This window comes from Dendrobium catenatum, unplaced genomic scaffold (assembly GCF_001605985.2).
Source record: "Dendrobium catenatum unplaced genomic scaffold, ASM160598v2 fragScaff_scaffold_306, whole genome shotgun sequence".
In the NCBI taxonomy this organism is placed as follows: Eukaryota; Viridiplantae; Streptophyta; class Magnoliopsida; order Asparagales; family Orchidaceae; genus Dendrobium; species Dendrobium catenatum.
The window spans coordinates 411,069-433,693 of NW_021318768.1; the positions used below are offsets into that span (position 1 = coordinate 411,069).

General features: G+C 32.1%; 1 protein-coding gene across 1 annotated transcript; it reads right to left on the reverse strand.

Moving 5' to 3' along the window:
• Window positions 1-5,126: 5,126 nt before the first annotated feature.
• Window positions 5,127-7,834, reverse strand: LOC110115719 (fasciclin-like arabinogalactan protein 7). The gene is made up of 2 exons (XM_020849046.2): window positions 7,654-7,834; window positions 5,127-6,078 (listed from the first exon to the last, which is right to left on the reverse strand). The coding sequence occupies exon 2, from the start codon at window positions 6,032-6,034 to the stop codon at window positions 5,249-5,251; it is 786 nt and encodes a 261-aa protein (XP_020704705.1). The 5' UTR covers window positions 6,035-6,078; window positions 7,654-7,834; the 3' UTR covers window positions 5,127-5,248.
• Window positions 7,835-22,625: the final 14,791 nt, after the last annotated feature.

The following is a 22,625-nucleotide window of genomic DNA, read 5'->3' on the forward strand; positions in this document are numbered from 1 at the left end:
GTTAGGATCGTAGATGTATTAGATTTGACTTATGTTAAGAAAGGTAGAGGCATACCTAAAAAGGCTTGGTTAGAAAATATTAGGAATGACCTTTTTTTATTAGATTTAAATAAGAATTTGACTTTTAATAGGACACATGGAGAAAAAGGATTCATGTAGGCGACCCCACGTAGTGGGATAAAGGCTTGATGTGGTTATTATTTTGATATATTAACTATTACAATAAAAATTTTATAAATTAAAACACCAAAATATAATTTCCCTTTTTTTTAAAAAAACAACTTTAACGCAATAGAGCGAAATTTAATATGTGTGTATTTATTTTTAATGGAGAATGAGTTGCCACATTTTTTCAAAATATTTTCCTTTATTTTGAATAAGATCAACAATGATTAAAAAATATATCTGTTGGTAGTTATAAGGGATTAGAATTCTTTAGTATTATGTCTGAAAGAGGAAGAAATTCTATTGGGAGTCATAAAAGACTAGAATCATTTGAGATTATGACTAGGACTGGAAAAATCTGTGATACAAACTATTATGTGATATGAATTTTAGTTTTATTTGTCTACTCAATACTATTATTTAAATATGTATAAATGTTATGTTTTTTATTATTTTACTCAGGATAATGATTTATTATACTGCATTAAACTGCTTTTAAATATTCTAAAATTTGCTAATAAAAAATATTTAGGATTTAGATTAATGTTTGTGGCCGGCTAAGTTGTTGTAGCTCACTGTGCTTTTACATTTTATTTTAAGATCTAGGAAAGGGAAGGAGCATGTTGATTAACAGTTTAGAATCTGATTTGAGTTTATAAGTATTTATTTTTTTTTTATTTTTGTACATTCATAACTAGTTTAGATATTTTTCTCTGATTTCTGTTATGTAGCCATATATTATAGTATAGATCTTGTATACCAAGGGCGAAACCCCATTATGGCTAGGGGGACAATTGCCCCCCCTCAAAATTATGGCTGATTCCACCCTTGTTGTATACGCATTTTGATGATATGAATGAGATTTTGTGGATGAGTTTAATTTGAGAACTCTCAATGTTTTTAGTAGCTCTATAATATATGTTTATTTTAAAGTTTAAATTGGAAGAAAAAATCTGAAGCATTTTTCAAAACTAGATCTAGGGATTTGTCTTTCGCAACCCAACATAATAGGATCTGTCTTGATTATGTTTGTTGTAACAGGTCAGATATGGTCAACTACTCATTTCAAATTAAAATACAACTCTATATTATTTTTATAAATTGGCCAATTTAAATTTGTAATAATTGTATGATACAAAAATATTTGTACTATACAAATTTTAAATTTCATGTTAAATATTTACCTATTTTAGAACCGGATATCAAGGACTCGAATGAGGGGAATTTTTGTACTATAAGATCCATATCATATAGGCCAAACAAACATAGTGCTTGTTGGAACAATATTCTTGTAGATAGAATGATCCAATTCTCCAAGTTGAAAACTTAAAACAAATTGTATTATACGATAAACATCGTACAAGTTAATCAAATAGAGAGGGCAATTTTTAGGGGTTTAGGCTAAATTATCTAATAGCACTATATGATAAGTGGATTGTAATATACAACCATGCAATCAAAATTAATAAACAACCTAGTTAGGGTTTCTTTTTAGGAACCATCATATAAATATCTAAGTCCAAGAAACCCTAAGTGAGAAGAAAAGTGCTTTTACCTAGAGTTTTCAGAGAGAGCTTTTGAGAGAGAGGGAGTTCTTATGTATGGGAACCGTTTATATGTTCTTGCATTAATTTAAGAGAATAGTGAGTGAGTGAGTGAGTGTGTGTGTGTGTGTGTGTGTGTGTGAGAGAGAGAGAGAGAGAGAGAGAGAGAGAGAGAGAGAGAGAGAGAGAGAATGTGTGAGAGATTTCTTGTATCTTAGAGATCTTTGTGTGAGTACAAACAAGGTTATTTTTTTCAATCAATATCCTTATTCCTCAAAGCTATTATAAGAAGCTCATGGGAAAAAAGCTCTGAAGAGTCTTTGTGTAAAATAATCTGGGTCTAGCTGAGGATGCTAGAGAGTTGAGGCATCTCCACCATGCTGAGAGCATGATGAGCGAGTTGAGTTATCTCAACTATGTTGGGTGCAAAAGGAGGGAGTTGAAGGCTTTTTTGTAGAAAAGCAATACCCTATGAAGGAGAAGAGTTTCTTTTCGCGTTGGGAGCAAAAGGGGAGAGGAGAGAGAGAGAGAGAGAAATTCTGGAGGATAGGAATTTAAAAAGTGGACTAATCAAATTGATCAAGAAACTATAAAAATATGATAAGCATTTTTTTTTTCAATTTATTGCAATCACATTACCTTACCTTTTTTTTTTTCAATCGTTACTTATCCAAAAGTTAAGAAAAATATTTTGAAAAATTGTGGTAACCTATATTCAATATCTATATTGCCATATCATGTTAAAGTTGTTTTTGAAATAAAAGCAAGAATAATATTGGAGTATTTTAATTTCTAAGGGCTTCCACTAAAATCATTAAATTTTTTAAAGACAATTTACCGTCCACATTACATTACTTTTTCAATCATCGTTAATCTTATTCAAAAGCTAAGAAAAATAATCTGAAAAATATGGTAACCTATTTTCAATATATATATATATATATATATATATATATATATCATGTTAAAGTTGTTTTTAAAATAAAAGGGGAATCAGGGGAATCATATCGTGGTATTTTAGACCCGACTCGGACTGGAACCCGAAATTGCTATGTTCGCGTATTGCTCGGTATTGCTAGGTATTGCTTGGCAAAAACAAGAAATACCGCTCTGTGAAGACCAATACCGAGCAATACCGAGTTATACCGAGAAAAAATTGGTATTGGTCCTCACAAAATGGTATTTCTCATTATTGCAGAGCAAAATCGACCAATATCTTGCAATACCGAGCAATACTGAGCAATACCGAGAAATCTCGGGTTCGTTCCGGTTCGGGTTTTCGGGCCGCGCGGTAAAGAGTAAGAATACGTGACACTCTTTTACTGGCGTCCGAACATAGATCTACGTTAGGTGACCGGACCAAATAAAAGTTCCTTAAAACAAGCCTCGCAAATGAAGTGAGAATATATGAAGTCAACCATCTGGGAAGAAGATGCCCCTGTTAACTTGGTTGACATGAGAAGAATATGCACTCTGTAAAAAAAAATTAAAAAATGACCTCACTCTTCATATTATCCAACCGTAACTTGATATTGGTCGTGACATCTGCTGGGAGGCAAATTATTACGTCCTGTTTCCGGATTCGTCCGGACACCAATCCAGACGCACCACGTCACCAAAATACACCGGGATCCAGTGTTTTTAGGAGACGTGGCGTGTCTGTATTGGGTGTCCGGTGACCGGACGTAATAATTCGCCCTGCTGGGAAGGCATCTAGATGAGTAGCAATCCCTGGAGACCCTTGGACTAAGTTATCATAAAAAATAACACTCTTCACCCTCATCGTTAACTTTTTTTTCTCAAACTCCTCTTAGTTGTTTGTCCCATCGATGCCTCTGATTTGACAATGAGGAATGATGAGATCTCATCGTTACATCTTTATTTCTTCTTCAACCTTTCCAAGCCTGCAAATAACGTGGATGCCCATCCCCGAAGAGACCTCATTGTGATTTTCTCATCTCTTCTTTATCCTTCACATGTCATTGGTTACATCAATATCCTTTCTAGTGGATTCTCATCACGACTTTATTGTCCTTGCAAGATCTCATCGCAACCTCTTCACCCTTCTTCATCCTTGAGGGTTTTAAGAGTGTAGATGCAATGAGTTAAATAAAATGTTTTAGGCTTAAATATGTAAAAATAATAATTTTTTAGTATTATGTATGTAAATATCAATAAAGAAAGATAGTAAATTACATGACATAACCTGGGGGTGTAAATGATTTAGACTCAAGTTCATCTCACAACTAACTTAATTTAGACTTACTTATCGTATGACAGGCACAAATTCAACCTCGAGCTTCAGTCAAACTCATAAGGTGGGCTCGAACTCAACCCAAAATCTCAAAACTCTTGCGGGCATCTATAGGATTTTGTTGGAGAAGGCATCGTAACAACTGGGAGATGGCATCAATGGGAACTCACAAATAATGGTATATCATGGGACCAATGCGAAAGAGTAGCAACAGAAACTTGCAAGAGATGGCGATAATAAGACTAGCTATAGAAGTCATGATTGGAATTCGTGGGAGATGGCATTCTTGGGACCATGGGAGAAGATAATGACAAAGCCAACAATATTTATAAACTATTTAGAGAATTGGGGATTTAAAATAATGACCAAATGAGCGGACTAGCAAGCTAATAAGCCAAGCTCACCAAGTTTTAGCTCATAAAATATATGACCTACAAAATAAGCTCAACTTGCAAGCTAAATTATAAGTCAAATTCGAGCCAACCTGCCAGTCAGCGCAACAGACACTCTCAATCTGACCTAATGAAGGCTTCACATGCAGTAAGAATACATCAATTATTTCGATCTAAGTACATCAGATATGCATTACAACTTTCTAAGTACAGATCAAATCCACATAAAGTCACTGACCGGCCTTATCTGGGTTGACCAAGTTCTGTACTAAGGGCACTAGAATTTTCAGCCTAGTTAGTCCATAGGGTTGAATTGATATACACTGCTTAAAGGTTCTGAGATCAAATCAGCACACAACCACAACTTCTGGCAGAGAAATCAATGCTTGGAATGAGATTCTCCTTGTTTAACGTTAACCGGGACATTAATGAAGAGGAGAATGCCTTTACTAGATTTATATCACATAGCAAAGAAATTTTCAGAAATCTTACTTCTTTCATTAAGCTATAAGATATCCTTCTAATTGGAAGACCATAAGAGCATGTCACACACTTGAATATTTAATGATTAGCAGCCATCTTCCCAAATAGATTAATTTCAGCGCAGAAATTTTTCCAGTTTCTCAGACCTTTTTATGCTGTAACAAAGAGGATTTAGTTGCACTGACACAAATGACTAGTTTAGGGTTACGAAAATCAAGAGCAATTCACAGAATGATCCAATGGTATTCATTATATAAAAAAAAAGAAAAACAAAATGAAGAAAAAAAAAATCTTCAACATATCCGATATATATATATATATATCAAACTCCCAATTCAATCAACACAGCCAACTCCCACCAAAAGAATAAGCATGAAATAGACTGAAACTTGCATCTGATCTACTATAGTTCAAAGCATAAGCAGAAGTGCACCAATTGCCACAGCAAGGAAGTAACTGAATCTACTCACAGCAATGCCATGCGAAGAAGAATCATTGTTAGTTGATTCTGATGATTTTGGGGCTTCCCCTCTCCCCTTCTCTCCTATAGGTGCCAAACCCAAAATTGGGCTGAGAACAGGCGCAGGTGCTGGGGCTGGTGTGAGAACTGGTGCTGTAGTAACAATTGCCTTCGGAAGGAGAACGCTGTTCACTTCATAAACTGCAACAGGGTCTGTAGAGTAGACACTGCTGCTGATCTTTGGGTTGGACCAGTCCGAACCAACCTGAATAAGCCCGCTGGTGTCGGTGAGGTTTAGCGTGTACTGCCCTCCAGCAAATGTGCTCACAGGGTTCTTGCTGCTGAGGTCCTTGAAATCAGACAGGGAATAGTACTTTGGGAATGCATGGTAGAGGACCAGGGACTTGAGCTGGTCTTTGGTGAGGTTTGAGAAGGAAGGCTTTTGGATGTCTGCGAATGCAGAATCGCTCGGGACAAAGATAGTGATTCCTTGTTCAGTGTTGTTGGCTTGGTTTTGGAAGGTTTGTATGACATCGGTTTGGACGAGGAGGTTGAGGAAGGTCTGGAACGGGCCAGCGAGGGAGAGAAGATCTGTGAGATTGACAAAGTGAGGAGCTGGAGCTGGGGCAGGTGAGGGGGATGGAGAGAGAAGTAGAGAAGGTGGGGATTGGGCAGTAATGGGAGAGCTCCATAGGGTAAGGATGCTACATATCAAGAATATAGTGGTCAGAGCCATTTCTTTAATTATCAGCTTTTCCTATCCTTCGGTGATTGAGCTTCCTGTTTCCCAACAAGTTTATATTAACATCACAAACTTTGCAAGTATGAACATTTCTTTTCAAGAATAGAAAAACAATAAATTGTATAAATCAGGATAGTAATGTCATAATTTATGAGCATGAGAGATTTACAATGAATGCATGAAAGCAAATTCACATGGTTGTCAGCCTGACATATGATCTATAAATTGATCTTTTTTTTTTTGGATAGTTAGGGGATTCGAGTCCTGTGAGATAGGAGGAATTTCTTCCGTCGACCACTCGGCCGCAGACCCGATCTCTATAAATTGATCTCATTTTTACAAAGATTTAATCTAGGATTATATGACAGACATATCCAAAGCAGGTATTGGAGGAATGGTTTGATTGCCACACTTTGACCTAAAGGAAGGAGTACGATTGCATGTAGCAAGCTCAACCCACACCATGCAGTGCTGGGAGATATTATAAGCTACAGAAATAGCAAAAGCTAACGAGTAAAGTCTAATGGTAAGAGACCAGAAATTGAGTCAAAAAGCTATCAGATGAGCTGGGACTTTGAGTACAAATTGTAATACTATTTCCTACTGTTGCAATCAATATAAAAAACAACATCAAAATAGTTATTTAGAACACACGAAAACTACATTGAACAAAATAAAGACTAAAGTGCTTAATCTGAAATAAATTGCTGATCCACATGTAACAAACATTATCTCATTAACATTACTGAATGAAATCAGTAATCAACAATTTTCGAGACAAAAATGCGATTTTAATCATTAAATTTTAAAGGATCTGATAGAACCTGCAAACTGCAGGAAGCAAAGGAAAAATGAAGAACAGAGATAACAGAGAAATGCTCTTATCTTATCAGGATCTAATGAGAATTAAAGGATTGACATTACCAGTGAGGATTATTAGCTACCACTCCAGTATTAATTATAAGATAGAGAGAGGATTAAACACAATAAAATAGCAAAAAGGATAATAAAAAGTTGAAACGCTAATAAGAGATTTTATGCATTTGAACTGAATGTAGAACATAATTAAATTTGTATAATTTAAAGACAAAAAGGCATCTCTTCTCAGCATTACAGGAAAACATGAAACTATGAGGAAAAGTTGTCAGAGTACTGAGAATCTAGAAGAAATGCTGAACAAAAGCACAAAATCCATGAAGGAAATGCTGCGCTACAGCAACAGCATATAAAATGCCCTAACTCTAAGAAAAGACGAGCAAAACACAAAATCTATGGAAAAGATGCTGAAGTTACAGTATAAGCAAAAAAGAAAAAAAATTAAACACTTAGGAGCTTCAAATCATGAATCTTTCTTCGTTAGATCTGTCTTCCTGTCAAGAAAATGACCAAAATGCTAGGTTCATGAACGACAAACGATGAAAATACCCTAATTTGGGTCAAAATGTTGGAACAGAAACCATTTTTACCGCCAAAATCATCTGCCAATACCATTAGCAAGAGGCCTTTCAAACTAAAAAAGCAATCAAATACAAACTGGAAGATCTCATTCTTTCAAAAGAACAAGAAGAAAAAAACCTATAAGAAGTTATTGGATTAGAATGAAGCAAGCAAACCTGTCTAATGTGAATCAGAGGAAGCCAATGCAAGGGATGAGGACGATTGATGTCCTTATGAAGAGGAATGAGGCATTTGATCAGTTCATATATCCCTCTCTTAGAACTAGGTGGCAGCTGGTGCTGCCAGTATTAAGAAAGACCTGACCTTCACTAACAGGAAAGACGAATTAAAAAAAAGGAAAACCAATTTAAAAACTATTACTTTTATAATTTTTTTAAAATATTTATCAATCAAATAACTTATACTTACTATAAACTTAAAGGTTCAAAGAACAAAATAATGATTTCATTTAGGATAATTTTTTTTACTATTTTATTTTTTAGATCAGAATCATAATTTTTTTATTATTTCAAAGAAAAAGTTGTACTCAAAAATTACTTTTTATAACAATTTTAAAAATTTATTTTTTATCTATGATAATTATATAAAACAATATAAAAATGGTCTTAAATGAAGTCTAAGAAGGATTATATGGTTGAGAAGGTAGAAGCAAATTTTAAATATTTTAGTCATATATTTAGAGAGAGAGATAGAGGGTGAGAGAGTTAGGAGAGGAAGAAGAAGTTTGTCATTCAAAACAAAACTTAATATAATGCTTTAAGAAATAGTAAGAAAGCCGTCCTAAATGAAACTTAAGGTTTGAGATATTTTTTAAAGCTTTCTAAAATAGTATTTTAGTAAAACAAATTTTAGCTGAAATAATTTTTTATAAAAATAAATTATTTAAGAAAATAATAAGAAAGATGTTCCCAATAAATATTAAATTTTTGTTATTGATAAGATTTTAAAAATCAACAATCTTTTGATTTCCTCGAGTTCTTTTGAAATTTATATTGCATCAGAATTTTATTAAACTTTTTTTTTTTTTGGACTTTTAATTTTATTAAACTTTTCAAAGCGTTATTTCAAAGTCGAAAATTACTAAATGTCGGGCGTTTTTTTTTTTTAAATTAAAATTTTCTGTTTTATCGCGAGAATAAGAGATAAATTCGCCAACCTACAACAAGAAATCGTGCGCCTCATGACGTGGGTAGTGCAACATAGTCAACAAATCTCGCCACCGACAAAATTACATGGGGAGTGCCGTTCCCGTTTTCCACTTTCCTCCTGAATCATTTAAATGCACGAGTAATTTAAATATAATACAAATAAATATATCACTTTTTTTTTCACAATTTTAATTAACGGTGGAAAAGATTCAGGGAAGCTCTTTTTATTGGCAGTAAAATCAACTGGTCAAATCTCATAAATCCACTTAAATGAGGGATTTAAATTTTATTTGGGATTATTTTATTATTATTTTCTAAAATTATTTTCTAGCAAAAAATTTTGTACCAAAAAAGCTAATTTAAAGGGAGTAAGAAAGCTACCCCAAACAAAGTCTTAGAACATCTCCAACTGAAAACCACATTTTTTACTGCAAAATACTGCAAAATTTCAAAATGCTGCTCCAAACAAACTCCATTTTGCGGGCTTCGTCGTCTCTAATCGTCTTTCTCCATTTCGCGAGCAAATCTCGTTGACACATAAAAATTTAGCGGATTAACATGCGACACCAGTATTGACGTCGCACTGTTCACCGGCTATGAAATAGCGGCGAAATTGTCGCTCGGTCGGAGTGACAGAAGAACGGCAAACAGTTGTTTGTAGTTCCATTGGAGATGTCCTTAAGCTCATTTGTGAGGGTTTTCTTACTACTTCTTAAAGCACTTTTCTAATAGAAAATTATTTTAAGAAGCAGTAAATAAAATCGTCCGCTTCAGTTAGAATAGCTTTCTTATTATTTTCTAAAATAACTTTTTAGTACCGAAAATTTTTATTCAAAAAAAAATTAATATCAAAAATTATTTTAAGAAATAGTAACAAAGTTTTTCAAATGAATACTTAGATGATGAGCACAATGCGTGATTTAAAATAGTAACAAAGGACCATAATTCCTTGAGGATTGTGGGGTTTTATACTATTGTACAATATCTTCAAACACTAAAATGATTAATAAAGTTATTATTATCATTATTATTATTATTAAATATGTTCATAATGATTCTTCACAATATTAAAGCAAAGCTAATCTTTCACATTTTTTTTTTAATTTTAATTATGGATTCCAACAAAGATATCACAACTAAGCAAAAAAAGCACAAATGATAAATGGAAAATAAAAAATGTGTAGAAAATAAAAAAACTAAATGTAAGAATGCACAAATCAATTTATAGTGGTTTGACCAACGGGCTTACGTCCTATTCCCAAGTGCCTCCTTGATATTTTCACTTAAAACTCTTTCCTTATGCTCGTAGCAATGTAGAGAAGTCTCTCTCCTTCACACATAATGGAGAAACCCTTATATTATTTTTCTTTAAAAAAAAACCTACAAACCCTAGCCTCCTCAATTAGATCTTCAAGGTACATATATAGGACCTCCATGAAATCTTCATTGTATTTACAACAAGACTTTTTAAAACTCTCCATCAAGAGCTTTGGCAACAATTTGAAGGAGTAATTAATATGATTAGAGAAATAAACAAAGTGAACATCTCACTCAAATTTGTAGAACTCTCTCAAGAAATTTCTCATATGCTTATCAAATCTCTTCTTCACTATATTTACAACAAGGGGCATTTCTTGTCCCTTTGAAATATTACCTTGCATTTGACATCTATCACTTCTTTTCACATATTCATTCACATCTTTAAATAGGGTTGTCCAATAAAATTTTGATCGAAGGATCTTAGAAGTAGTTCTAAATTCATTAAAATGTCATTCATACTCAAAATCATGGCACTAACTAATAATATGCTTAATCTCATATTATGGAGCACACTTTCTAATGATTTGATCGTTATACTTCCTAAATAAATAAGTCTCATCCCTAAGTCTCATCCAAAAAAAAAAAAAAATTGAAATTGTGCATAAATTTTTGGTGTAAGGCATATCAACAGGGATCACTCCACTCATAATGAAGTTCATAATATTATCATACCAAGTCATACATAATGAATGTAATGCAAACAGCTTCTCATTAGGAAAGAATTAATTAATGTTACAATCGTTATGCTTAGAATCATCCTTTTCTAAGATAGATAAATTATCGATCATGTAATTCTTAGATCTTTTTTATCTAATATATCTACATCAAATTCTTGAAGCAATAAAATTCATCAAATTAATATGTGTTTAGCATTTTTTGTAGTTAACATGTATTTCATAACAGAGTGTTAAGTGAAAATAATAACTTTAGCAATAACTATCGCTCATAATTCTTTCTCAGTTATGTAATTAATTTGTGCATCTAATTAACATGAAAATTCTAATCTAGTCTGTCCTAAAACTCTCTAATAGAAAAATTATTATGTGCGGAAGCAGAACCCTATCTGGATGCCTATGCCCGCGGCTAGGTACCACTCGGTACCGCAGTACCTAGCTTCAGTACCGCTTGCTATCACAGTACTGAGCATCAGTACCGCTCAATATTGCAGATTGGTATGGCAGACGTGACTCATTCTGATTGGTATACAGATGTAGAGCTGTGTTCGACGTTCGCACAGAATAATCTCTCCCTTTAATGGCATAGTTACTATCATCACACATCAATTCTAAATTTAAAGAGCATTGAGATGAAATGATGATAGGTGCAATAACTAAGTACTTCTTAATTATTTCAAATGCAGCTAAATAATCATAATTGAATTCAAATGGAATATCTTTCTCAAGTAAATGATAGAGGTTTAGTAATTTAAAAAAATATATAATAAATCCTCTACAAAAATGGCATAGCCTAAAAAATTTTGGACTCCCTTAATAGAAATACAAGGTGGCAAATTCTCAATCACCTAGATATTTGCCCTTTAGACCTCTATACCCTTCTCAAAAAATTTTTGTCTGAGGATAATGCCTTACTTAACCATAAACTATAATTTTTTTCCTATTGAGAACAAAGTTAGCCTCCTCACATCTCTTCAAAACTAATTCTAAATGATCTAAACAACATCAAAGTTTGTTTTAAAGATAAAAATCATCCATAAAAATTTTAATGCCTTGCTCTATTAAATCTAAAAATATAAAAATTATATATTTTTTGAAATATTACAGGGGCATTGTACAAACAAAAGGTCATTCTTCTAAACTAAATGTTTCGTAAGGACTGGACAATGTCACCTTATCCTGATCTTCTACGCATTCACAATCTGATAGTATATAGAATAGTTATCAAATAAATAATAAAAAGGATGTCTAGTTAATCTATCTAACATATGTTAAATAAAGGATAATATAAAATGGTCATTCCTAGTAACTTTATTAAGTTTCCTAGAATCTATGCATATCCTCCACCCTACCACAGTCTTAATCGAAATAATATCATTCATTTCATTAGTAACTATAGTTTACTCTCATTTCTTTGGTACATAGTGAGTTTGGCTAACTAGAAAACTACTAGAAATAAAATAAATAATACATGCATCCAACCATTATATTATATTTATCTTCACTACTTCCTTCATAGTAAGATTTAACCTTCTTTATAATTAGCTTTGGATTGACAGGCTTCCTCTAACAGAATCTTATGCATACAAACTAACATACTAATATCTTGAATATCAATAATAGACCACAAAAATTTTTTATTATACGTGCTAAGAACTTTATTCAACTTACATTCTTGATCAATATAATTAATAACATATAAAGTTAAGTCCTCTCCTTAGAAGGCATACTTTAAATGGACAAGCAATGCTTTTAATTTAAGATTAATTGCCTCTATAATAAATGGTTTTAAAAGCTTCCCTGGATATAATGTATTCAATACTTCATATCTCTCTTAAAATATTCTATGGGATTCACTAATCACATGAATAGAATCTTCATCTACCTCTCCTAAGTCATTCTCACACAATGAGAAATCCAAATGAGTCTCACTCGATAACTCATTCATAACATCCTTTACACAAGCTTCAACTAAATTCATTCCATAATAATCTTCACTCTAATCTTTAGGAAATTTTATAGATTTTAAGACATTGAAGATGACTTCTTGATTATGAACTCTCATGATCAATTATCCCTTCTACACATCAATCATAGCCCTACCTGTTACCTCCACCAAAAAATATAAATATCTCTTTATCTTCTTCCATATCTAATACAATAAAGTCCAAAAAGAAAATAAACATATCTACCTTTATTAATATATCCTCTAAAACTCCCTTTGGATAAGTGAATGAAAGATTAGCTAACTAAAGGTGACAATGGTTGGTTGGACATCTCATATGTCTATTCTTTCAAAGATGGACAATGATATGAGATTTATACTAGATCCAAAGTCACATACTGCTCTCTATGGGAAAATAAAATATTACCCATGCAAAATTCAGGGTTTTCTTATTTTTGTGATCAAATATGACACTGAGAATATCATTCTATCTTGAGAGATGGACATGATATTCTACAATGGATTCGAAGACAAAAAATGTGTTTTGGAAAATTTTTCATTTTTGTAGTTAAATATAACAAAAGAAATAACATACTATCTCGAAAGGCAGACATGTTATTCGAGAATAATATTTAAAGATAAAAAATGCTTTGAAAAATTATCATTTATGTAAATAAATATAATGTGGAAAATCTCATTTCACTTCGAAAGGCGAGTATGGCATTCTACAAAGGTATTTGAATACAAAATTGAATTTTAAAAAAATCATCATTTATCTTAATTCTTTTTATTTTGTTCTTAATCTTTATTCCTCCAATAGGGCTTCCAAAAGAAAGGAACTTTCTATTGAATGAAGTTTTTTTCCTCTTTGGATCTCTAATCCTTTTCTTAGACTTTCACAAGTCTTTTACAAATTATATTTAAAAATAAAAAATGACTTTATACTCCCTATAAATTAGTAAAGCAATTTATATAAGCATCTTAAATCATATCATATCACATAAGAATTTTGCTTATTTTTTATCAACCTTTAAGCTTAGCCATACTTTAATAATTAAGTGGGCTAAGCAACAAAAACACCTCAAAAAAATTTTATTAGCTTAAAATTTTAATTAATTTTATAGCCCTCTTTTAATAACAAGCCTGTATAAGCATATTTATATGTAAAACATTTTTTATTAGCAATAAACATCCAGATTGCTCCAAAAATAAAGAAATCAAGACACGCATCATAGATCACAAAGAAATCATCAAAATATCAACATCATATAGCATATCATATTTAACCATAGCAAATAGCACACCTTCTACATACCCATACAAAGTAATTCCTCATTTCAGAAAATATAAAAGAACAATGACTTCATCTAAAGATAGAGTTGGTTTCCCTAATAAACAATATGCAATGTGTGTAACACAATGCTATCTGATTTATTAGACATTGATTGAATAAATTTTCGTCAGGCATTGGTTGTCCTAATAAATGTTGTTTGATTAGTCAGGCATTTGCCTTACCAGGATAATGCTGAATAGTTGGATCATAATCTATAATAAACTTGAATAACATCCCCTATCTTAGATTTAAAATTATATATATATATATATATATATATATAAAAAAAATACACAGCTTTTACCTACTTTTTAAGATAATTAGTCATGCCTAAGAAACTGTGTACCTCAAATACTATATTAGGTCTTAGCCAATAAGCCATAGCTTAAACTTTTTGGGGATCTATAAAAATAGTTGTGCTTACACCACATGCCCTATAAATGAAATATACTTCAGCCATAATTTACACTTAGAAAACTTTGTGAATCACTGATGTTGTCTTAAAGTCTCCAAAATAATCCTTTGATGCACTACATGATCTTCTTCAAACTTTAGGTATATGGAATATCATCTCTAAACAATATAACAAGCTAATATAGATAAGCCTTGAAGATTTTGTTCAACAAATTCATAAAGACTACATGTGCATTGGTCAGCTCAAAGGGCATGACCAACAACAACAACAATATTAAGCCTTTATCCTATTATGTGGGGTCGGCTACATGAATCTTTTTTTCCATTGTGTTATGTTAAGAGTCAAATTCTCATATAAATCTAATAAAGAAATATTATTTCTAATATTTTCTAACCAAGGTTTTTAAGTCTACCTCTACTTTTATTAACATAAGTCAAATCTAATACATATACTCTTCAAATTTGGTCATCGTAAGGCCAACATTTTATGTGACCAAATAATCTAAGACGACTCTTTCTAATCTTATCTTTCACTGGAGCTACTCCAACTTTTTCATGTATATGTTCGTTTCATATCCTGTCTCTAAGAGTAAAGCCACTCATCCACCTGAGCAACCTCATCTCTGTAATAATTAACTTAATATTATGCTTCTCTTCTAATGGCCAACATTATGTGCCATAAAGCATTGCAAGTCTAACCCCAAATAGAATGAACAACAACTCAGAATGCCCATATATGGTACTTAATACAACCTTCGATATGTCTTCTTCTATCACTGTCAACTGATAATACTAACATCTCAGGTCGATCTTAGAAAATATAGAAGATCTCACAAACTGATTAAACATGTTATCAATCCAAGACAGAGGATACTTGTTCTTAATTATCACATTGTTTAATTCTCATATTTATGCATAGTATCATCTTTCTTCTTCATAAATAAATAGGTCCTCGCTAACGGGACACAATAGGATAGGACAAAATCTCTGTTAACTAAATCCTGAAGCTGCACATTTAATTCTTGAATCTCCTTAGGTGTCATTCTATATTAAGCCTTAAAATATTAGAGTGATACCCATAAACACATCAAAGTAAAACTTGATTTCCCTATCATGTGGTAAACACACTAACCGCACATAAAAAATAAATAACAAATGCTCGTACTACTACTACACTCTATAAAGATCCAAAATTTATTCTCCTATCCTAAATAGATGCAAAAAATATAATACAACCCTTCTTTCAACATCCATCCATCCATATAGTAGATATCAAATAAGTCAAAACACTCCTTATTCCCTGAAAAAGTAGCTCTCACTACCCAAGAATAAAGTGGCTTTCTTCTTTAGATAATCAATATGGGCTCTATATTAACTCAACCAATCCATTGCTAAAATAGCATCAAACTATGATTGGCAACAATATAAGAATAAATCTATATTTCTTATCAAATATTTCCAATTCACAGAAGCAAACCTAACTAGCTAACAGACTATTTCCCATAAGTAGAGTAACACATAATGATGCATAAAATAATATAAAACCTAAGCTTAATAGAATAAAGTACTTATCATAAATAAATGAGTGACTAGCTTTCAAATCAAATAAAATGCGATAAGATTTATCAAAAATATAAGACATACCTATAAGCAAATCTAGAGCATCTTTAGCCTCATATTGAATTAAAAAATAAATAAATAAATAAATAATAATAATAAAGCCTTATGCTGAATTAAACTACATACATAATCCTGAATCAGAGCTGGAATAATAAAACTACTAGGCTCCCTCATGCCACCATCAAACAATATACCTGCTACTACACGATTGCTTTTATTAGAAGACCCCTTAAAAAATATGGGTGGAACTATACTTAGTCTCCCTAACTATCTAATAAAGTTCACAAACCTTGGCTTAGAATGTCTATTTGGTATTGATCGTGGACACTCAACTACAAGATGTCCAATCTGACCACATCACAAACATTTACATGCCATCTGATAATATTGTCTTATATGTCTCCTACTATAACTTTGGCATATTGGTACTCCACTCATAGAACCTAAAAATTGGCAACACTACCACCATTAAGAATTGATACAAAAGATCCACCACTCTAGGTTATCTCCTAGACCAAACATGCTCCTCTTCCATAAAAATCCTCTACTATAAGATTCACCACCAAATCTCTTTCTACTAGTGCCGATCTTTACATAGTAGTTGTCATATTGTTCTCAATCAAATAGACTCTCTCTACTAGCTTAAAGAAATTAAAAATATATAATATAACTAGCAACTGCTTTAGATTATGTTGAACACCTCTTAAAAAACCTATAACAATTCTCCTCAAAAGTGATGACTAATTATGGAGTGTAACCAACTAGGACAATAAACTCTATCTCGTACTTTACAAGCTTTCTCCCCTTAACTAACCTCAAAAAAATCTCTTGCATCATTAACCTAAAAATATCTATGAATTCTTCCTAGCTTATTAGGGAATTTAACCTTCCTTAGAACTTCTTGGCTAGGCCAACCACAAGTGCTTAACCTTCCTATCTAATAGAAACACAACCAAAGGTACTTTGTTCTCAAGAAGACACTACATACTATTAAAAATATTCTCTAATCTTATAAGCTAAACCCCTATTTCTTTGGGATCAACAAAACCCTCAAAAATTGAAATCTTCATCCTCAGAAACATTTATAAGTTTTTATATATATTATCATACTAGATAGAAAAGATATTACCCTGAGCCTCACCTATCAAATATATTACTAATCCTATAAACTAGGTAATCAAATCAAAACTATTAATAAGAGCAGTACTCCGTACTGGCATAATCTTACTTTCACTCTGCCAATCAGTCAAATGTAGGTCTTGCTGATCTAACATATAATCACACAGAATACACTCAGATTAACCAAACATGTACATGAAAATAAATAGAATGAATGCCCTTACCCTTGCCAAATATACCCTAAACTATCTCACATAATTACATATTAATTCTTATACATTTGATACTTAAAAAGGACTATCACGACCCAACTCAATGTAATCCAGAAATTGAATGAGTTATACCATGTTGGATGGTGATAAACCAAGCCCAAAATCCAATTAGGAGAACTTTTTTAGATTTCTTAATTATTAATAGACAACTGGGCTACAAATTAACTTTCACTAAACAAAAAATATACTAATCCATAATTTTTCTTTCCATTCATCTTCAAAACGTTTATATAATAAGATTTCTATAATATATTACATAGCTATATATAAGAATAATATAGAGCAAAAATTAGTCATGACTACACAAAATTAGAAAACTAAAAAATAACTATATATACTCAGACTATCATATCATACAATCTTAACTACTCAACTAGTTCCTTAGCCTTGCCCTAACCTGAAACCTAACACATAATAGGTATGAGCCAACACAACTCAGTAGGTCACACCCACCAATCTAACTTTTTTATACTTAATCCAACATTAATTTATCTAAATTCAAAGCAATTTATAAAAGGATATTATACTTAACAGAGTGATACTAGTTAATAGATTTTGAAATTAAATATACTTTACATAGATAAAACAACACTTCATATATCAAAATATAATTTAATATATTTTTCTCAAGCCCTTATGCCTCCCAATATAATATATATCAAAATTTAGTCCCTTATAAATGTCATGACCCAACTCGACCGGAACGGATCCCGCTCGCATCGGGCCGCGACATAACCATTGAAAATCCCGGATCTGGCTTTGAAATTTGCTTCAGAACTTTCTTCCAAATATCGTATAGACATAAAAAATATATATATATAGCTACTATAAACATCCAAATACATAACAATTCAACTATCTTTTCTTTCATCAAAACAATCATCTACAATACAATCAATGGCTTCCGACAGAAATAACAAAACGAAACAGAAAAGCCATGACTGTAAAAAAATCAAAAGTACAAAAATACCTAATCTCAGATCATACACAGAACTTCTAGTCCAATACCTCCTTCCCTTTCCCAGAACCTGAAAACCACGCAGAAAATAAGGATGAGCTAACAGCTTAGCAAGACATCACTCATCAATCAAAATCATCATAAATTCACATCAGAAAATAGCCGTACAGAATTCATAGAACAGACAGAATAGATACTTGATCAACAGAAATCAAACAACTAATACAGAAAACTGAAGTCATTTCAAATCAGAGTTCAGAATAAATATCATAAAGCTTTCATATCACAAGCAGATAGAATCATACGAAATAACCAGAATCGTACAGAAATCGAAAATCAGATAAAATCACATTCATATCAGATTCCCTGACCCTGACAGAATCTCAACGGATTCTGGCCCCTTATGCCTCCCTTCCAAGACACTAACAAAATCTCAAAGATTCTGACCTCTTATGCCTCCCTTTGTGCTTATAGTACCAGAACATAACAGAACAGATATTCGAAATTCCAAAACAGAACTTATTTTCAGATTTCAGAGCTCATTTCAGATTTCCCTGACACAGATAGAATCTCAAAGGCTCCCCCACCCCTTATATCTCCCATCTAATAGCATACAAACACTTCAATTCATTCAATGAATCAATTCAGAAAAATCAGAATTCATACGAAAAATCAGCGACATAACGGCAGTATACGGAATTTACACAAAATTTACAGATCCAGAAATTTACCAAATTACCACAGAATATCCACAACAACATTATAAAACTTTTACTGTACTGACATAACATTTTTCAACATCTTAATAACTTGCAATTCAATTAAAATGCTGCATAATTCAAAATATCCGGTAAAAATCTTCTAGAAAATACTCAAAATGTGCACAATTATCATCTCAAAAACATACCAAAAGTTACGCGGTAAAATCTTTGTCAGAAGAAAATAATACCAGAAATTCGCTAATGGAAACAAAAATCGAGACAGAAAAGTCATCAAAATCCACATTTCTGAAAATTGAGAAAGGCGGAATGTGTCTTACCTCGAGTCGATCAACTTTCCCAACTACGTCGACAGACGAAAGTAGCCCAAAAATTCACTTTTCTTCTTTTCCCTTCGTTTCTCTTCAAAAATGACGTTAATCGGATATTTATTAAGTAGGATCGTCCCGGACAATGTCCCGATCGTCCCGGGACGATCTTCTCTGGACTCAAATCGTCCAGACGAAAATAAATTCCAATTTCTTCGTCCATGGACGAAACTCTCTGTCTGGTTCGTCCCGACCCTTCCAGGTTCGTACAGACGAACATGCATATTTTCTCTGTTCGTACTGGCAGTTCGTACGTACTAACCATACATATTATCAACATTTCTTCAGTTCGTACAGACGGTTCGTCCCGTACTAACAGCATAAAATTTTTTTTTTTCAAACATAAGGGTTTCACAATAAATCCATATGTTAGCATATTAAAAAATAAGCCTTTATAGCTCCTAAATACTTGGCACACCATATATATAAAAATTTAGGCCATTATAGCTCCACATGCATTCAACATAATAAAACTTCCTTCCCATATTAGAACTCCTTAGAATCACCCATTTCAAATATATAAGAACATATATAATTGTAATTCTATAAAATTAAGGAAAATGATCAAAACATAGAAAATCAAAAGCAGCCAAATATCTGGCAAACTAAACAAATAATTCATATTTTTGAAGTTGTACCAAATTACTAAGGATTGTCTATAACATCATTTTGAAGCCTTAAATGTGCTACATTATAATTTTTTGAGGAAAAAAAAAATTTAGATTGCTAAAAATAATTCATTTTTCAGTCTACATGATAAATTTTTTTAAAGAAAATACAAAAATCAGCATAATACTCATATTTTAACATATAGGAAGTTACACGATGAAAATTTAACAGATGTGATACTATCCCCTTTATTATACTATAAATTTTTATAGTTTTAATAAGAAAATCTCAGAATTTTCTTGTAATTAAAACTGAGATAGGTGAAATGCATTATACTTAAAACTAGACAACTTCCTGAACTAGACTTATATTAAAAAAATAGATTGAAGTTGCTTGAATTTAACTTTCTATCATTAAAATCCTCTCTCTCTCTCTCTCTCTCTCTCTCTCTCTCTCTCTCTCTCTCTCTCTTAAGCCTGCAACCAAAGTTGGGGCTAGGGATAAAGAATTAGCCAAAAGAATTTGAAGTAAATTATGATATTTTTATAAAATATTAATCTAACATGGAGACATTACAACCCGCAACACCGCAACGCACACCAAAATTTTCCAAAATATAAAGAACTCAATTTTGTAGTGTCGCCAACCTTTGTGCTATGGTACTTCCGAGAATAAATTTTAAGATTCGGGTTTTATGCACACAGACCCTTAAGACACACTATAGAATAGAATTAGGCATTCATATGCATGTAGAATATTTTATATATATAAAGAAAATGCAAAAATTTCTAACACAACTAACATATTAGTATGGGTTAAAATGGGTATAACACTATTGCAGTAGGTATTACATTACTTATCCACATATCCTTTGCCATACTTAGCTCAATCATGGTAGCTTTAATCGGCTAAGTCAATATCACCTTACTTGGCTCTATTTCCACCTCATTACATAGCTTGCACTTTTCCATTATAATTAGCTTGATCATTGTCAACTTCTATTAATTTATCATATTTTTCTTCTTATCAACTAGGCTAGACTTCCTCCCTTTATCCTCTACCACCTTACATTTTTGGAGATGTGTCATCCTTAATTTTTGACAATATATGTTGGTATACTATAAAGGGCTCAAGTTCATCATCTCTCAAGCAAGCTAGAAATGGTAGGCCAAAGTAAAGGGAGAATGATAGCTTTATCAGCAATTTTCACTACTATTTATAAGTAAAGGCAATATAAGGGTTAAATCAATCTTTTTTATGAGAATATTGGATGAAGGCACTCCTTTCATGGCATTAGTAAAAGTAGAGAAAAAAACTTTCTCTTACTTTATCATTTGGTGAAGATAGTAAATACTTACCTTTTTTTAGTTCCCTTATTTATTATTACAATTTTCTCTTCAAAGGAGTAAGTGAATTAAGGATCTAATTGTATGTCCAATTTATCCTATGTAGTATATTTATGTTCATATATGCCCATATTGGTAACTTGCATGTATCAAAACATGTTCTTATCAAGTGGCATGGCTAGGAGGGATACTTAATCAAAATAATGCTCACCTACAGAAAGCCTTTCCCTGAGGGTGCTCAGCATCAATTTAAGAGAAATTATGAATTTATCCCAATGAATCTCATGACATATGAGCTTGTCCTTGGTAGATTTGATCAAGGATAAATCAATTCTTGAGGAGTTTGTCGAGTGGACTCACCTCAACAAGCCTTTTCCTTAAGTGGTATTAACCATTGGATGATCTACTCCTCTTAGCAATCATCTTTAGCTATGCTCATTCACCTCTCATGATTGTCTTAGTCCGATTTGTTGGAAGCAAGCACCTATAGAGCTTACGGTCTTAACTTTATTGATGATATTCATTTTTTGCCATATTGTCATATTAACATAATAGATTTATGGCCTTGTTCTAAGGTTCTCGACTTCATAGATTTGCTCTAATCACTCACTCTTGAGGACTAGCTAGCCCAAAGCACTTGCCTATGAGGATTTTCCCAAGTACTCGTTATGGGCTTCCTCTAGTCTATTCAAATTGTAAAGAACAGCATAAGGGTTAGAAAGTCGCTCCAAAGGAAGAGGGTCATGCATGTATCATACAACTTGGTCTGTGTCTATGTTTGTTTGTACCAATCACATAATGTATAAAAAAATAATCATATATTGTGTTATTTTTTATTCTTTATAAGTATAACATTTCTTTTAGCCCTCTTAAACCATATAAATAAGGGATTAACAGACATATTCGAGACGTCGTGCTATTTTTATTATTTACAAAGATCTTTTATATTCTCACGTACTCTCAAAATTTGTTGATTTTCTACTTGGTTCTCTCACTCTAACCTGCTAAACCCGTTACTATGGTTAGGTTAAGCCCAACATCAAAATTAAATTTAAAAAAAAAAAACACTTAAAATTAAAAAAGAAAAAAAAGAAAAAAGCAATACTTAGAATACAATAAACTTATAATATGCTAAACCAAACTACCCATCTCCTACCTCTTTGCCTAACTAAATTAATATAACCGATTAATATATTAGAATAAATAAGAATTATCAATTCAACTCCAGAAAACAAACAATATTTTAAACATAAGATTAATATTTAACAAATCCCTCCGTCCT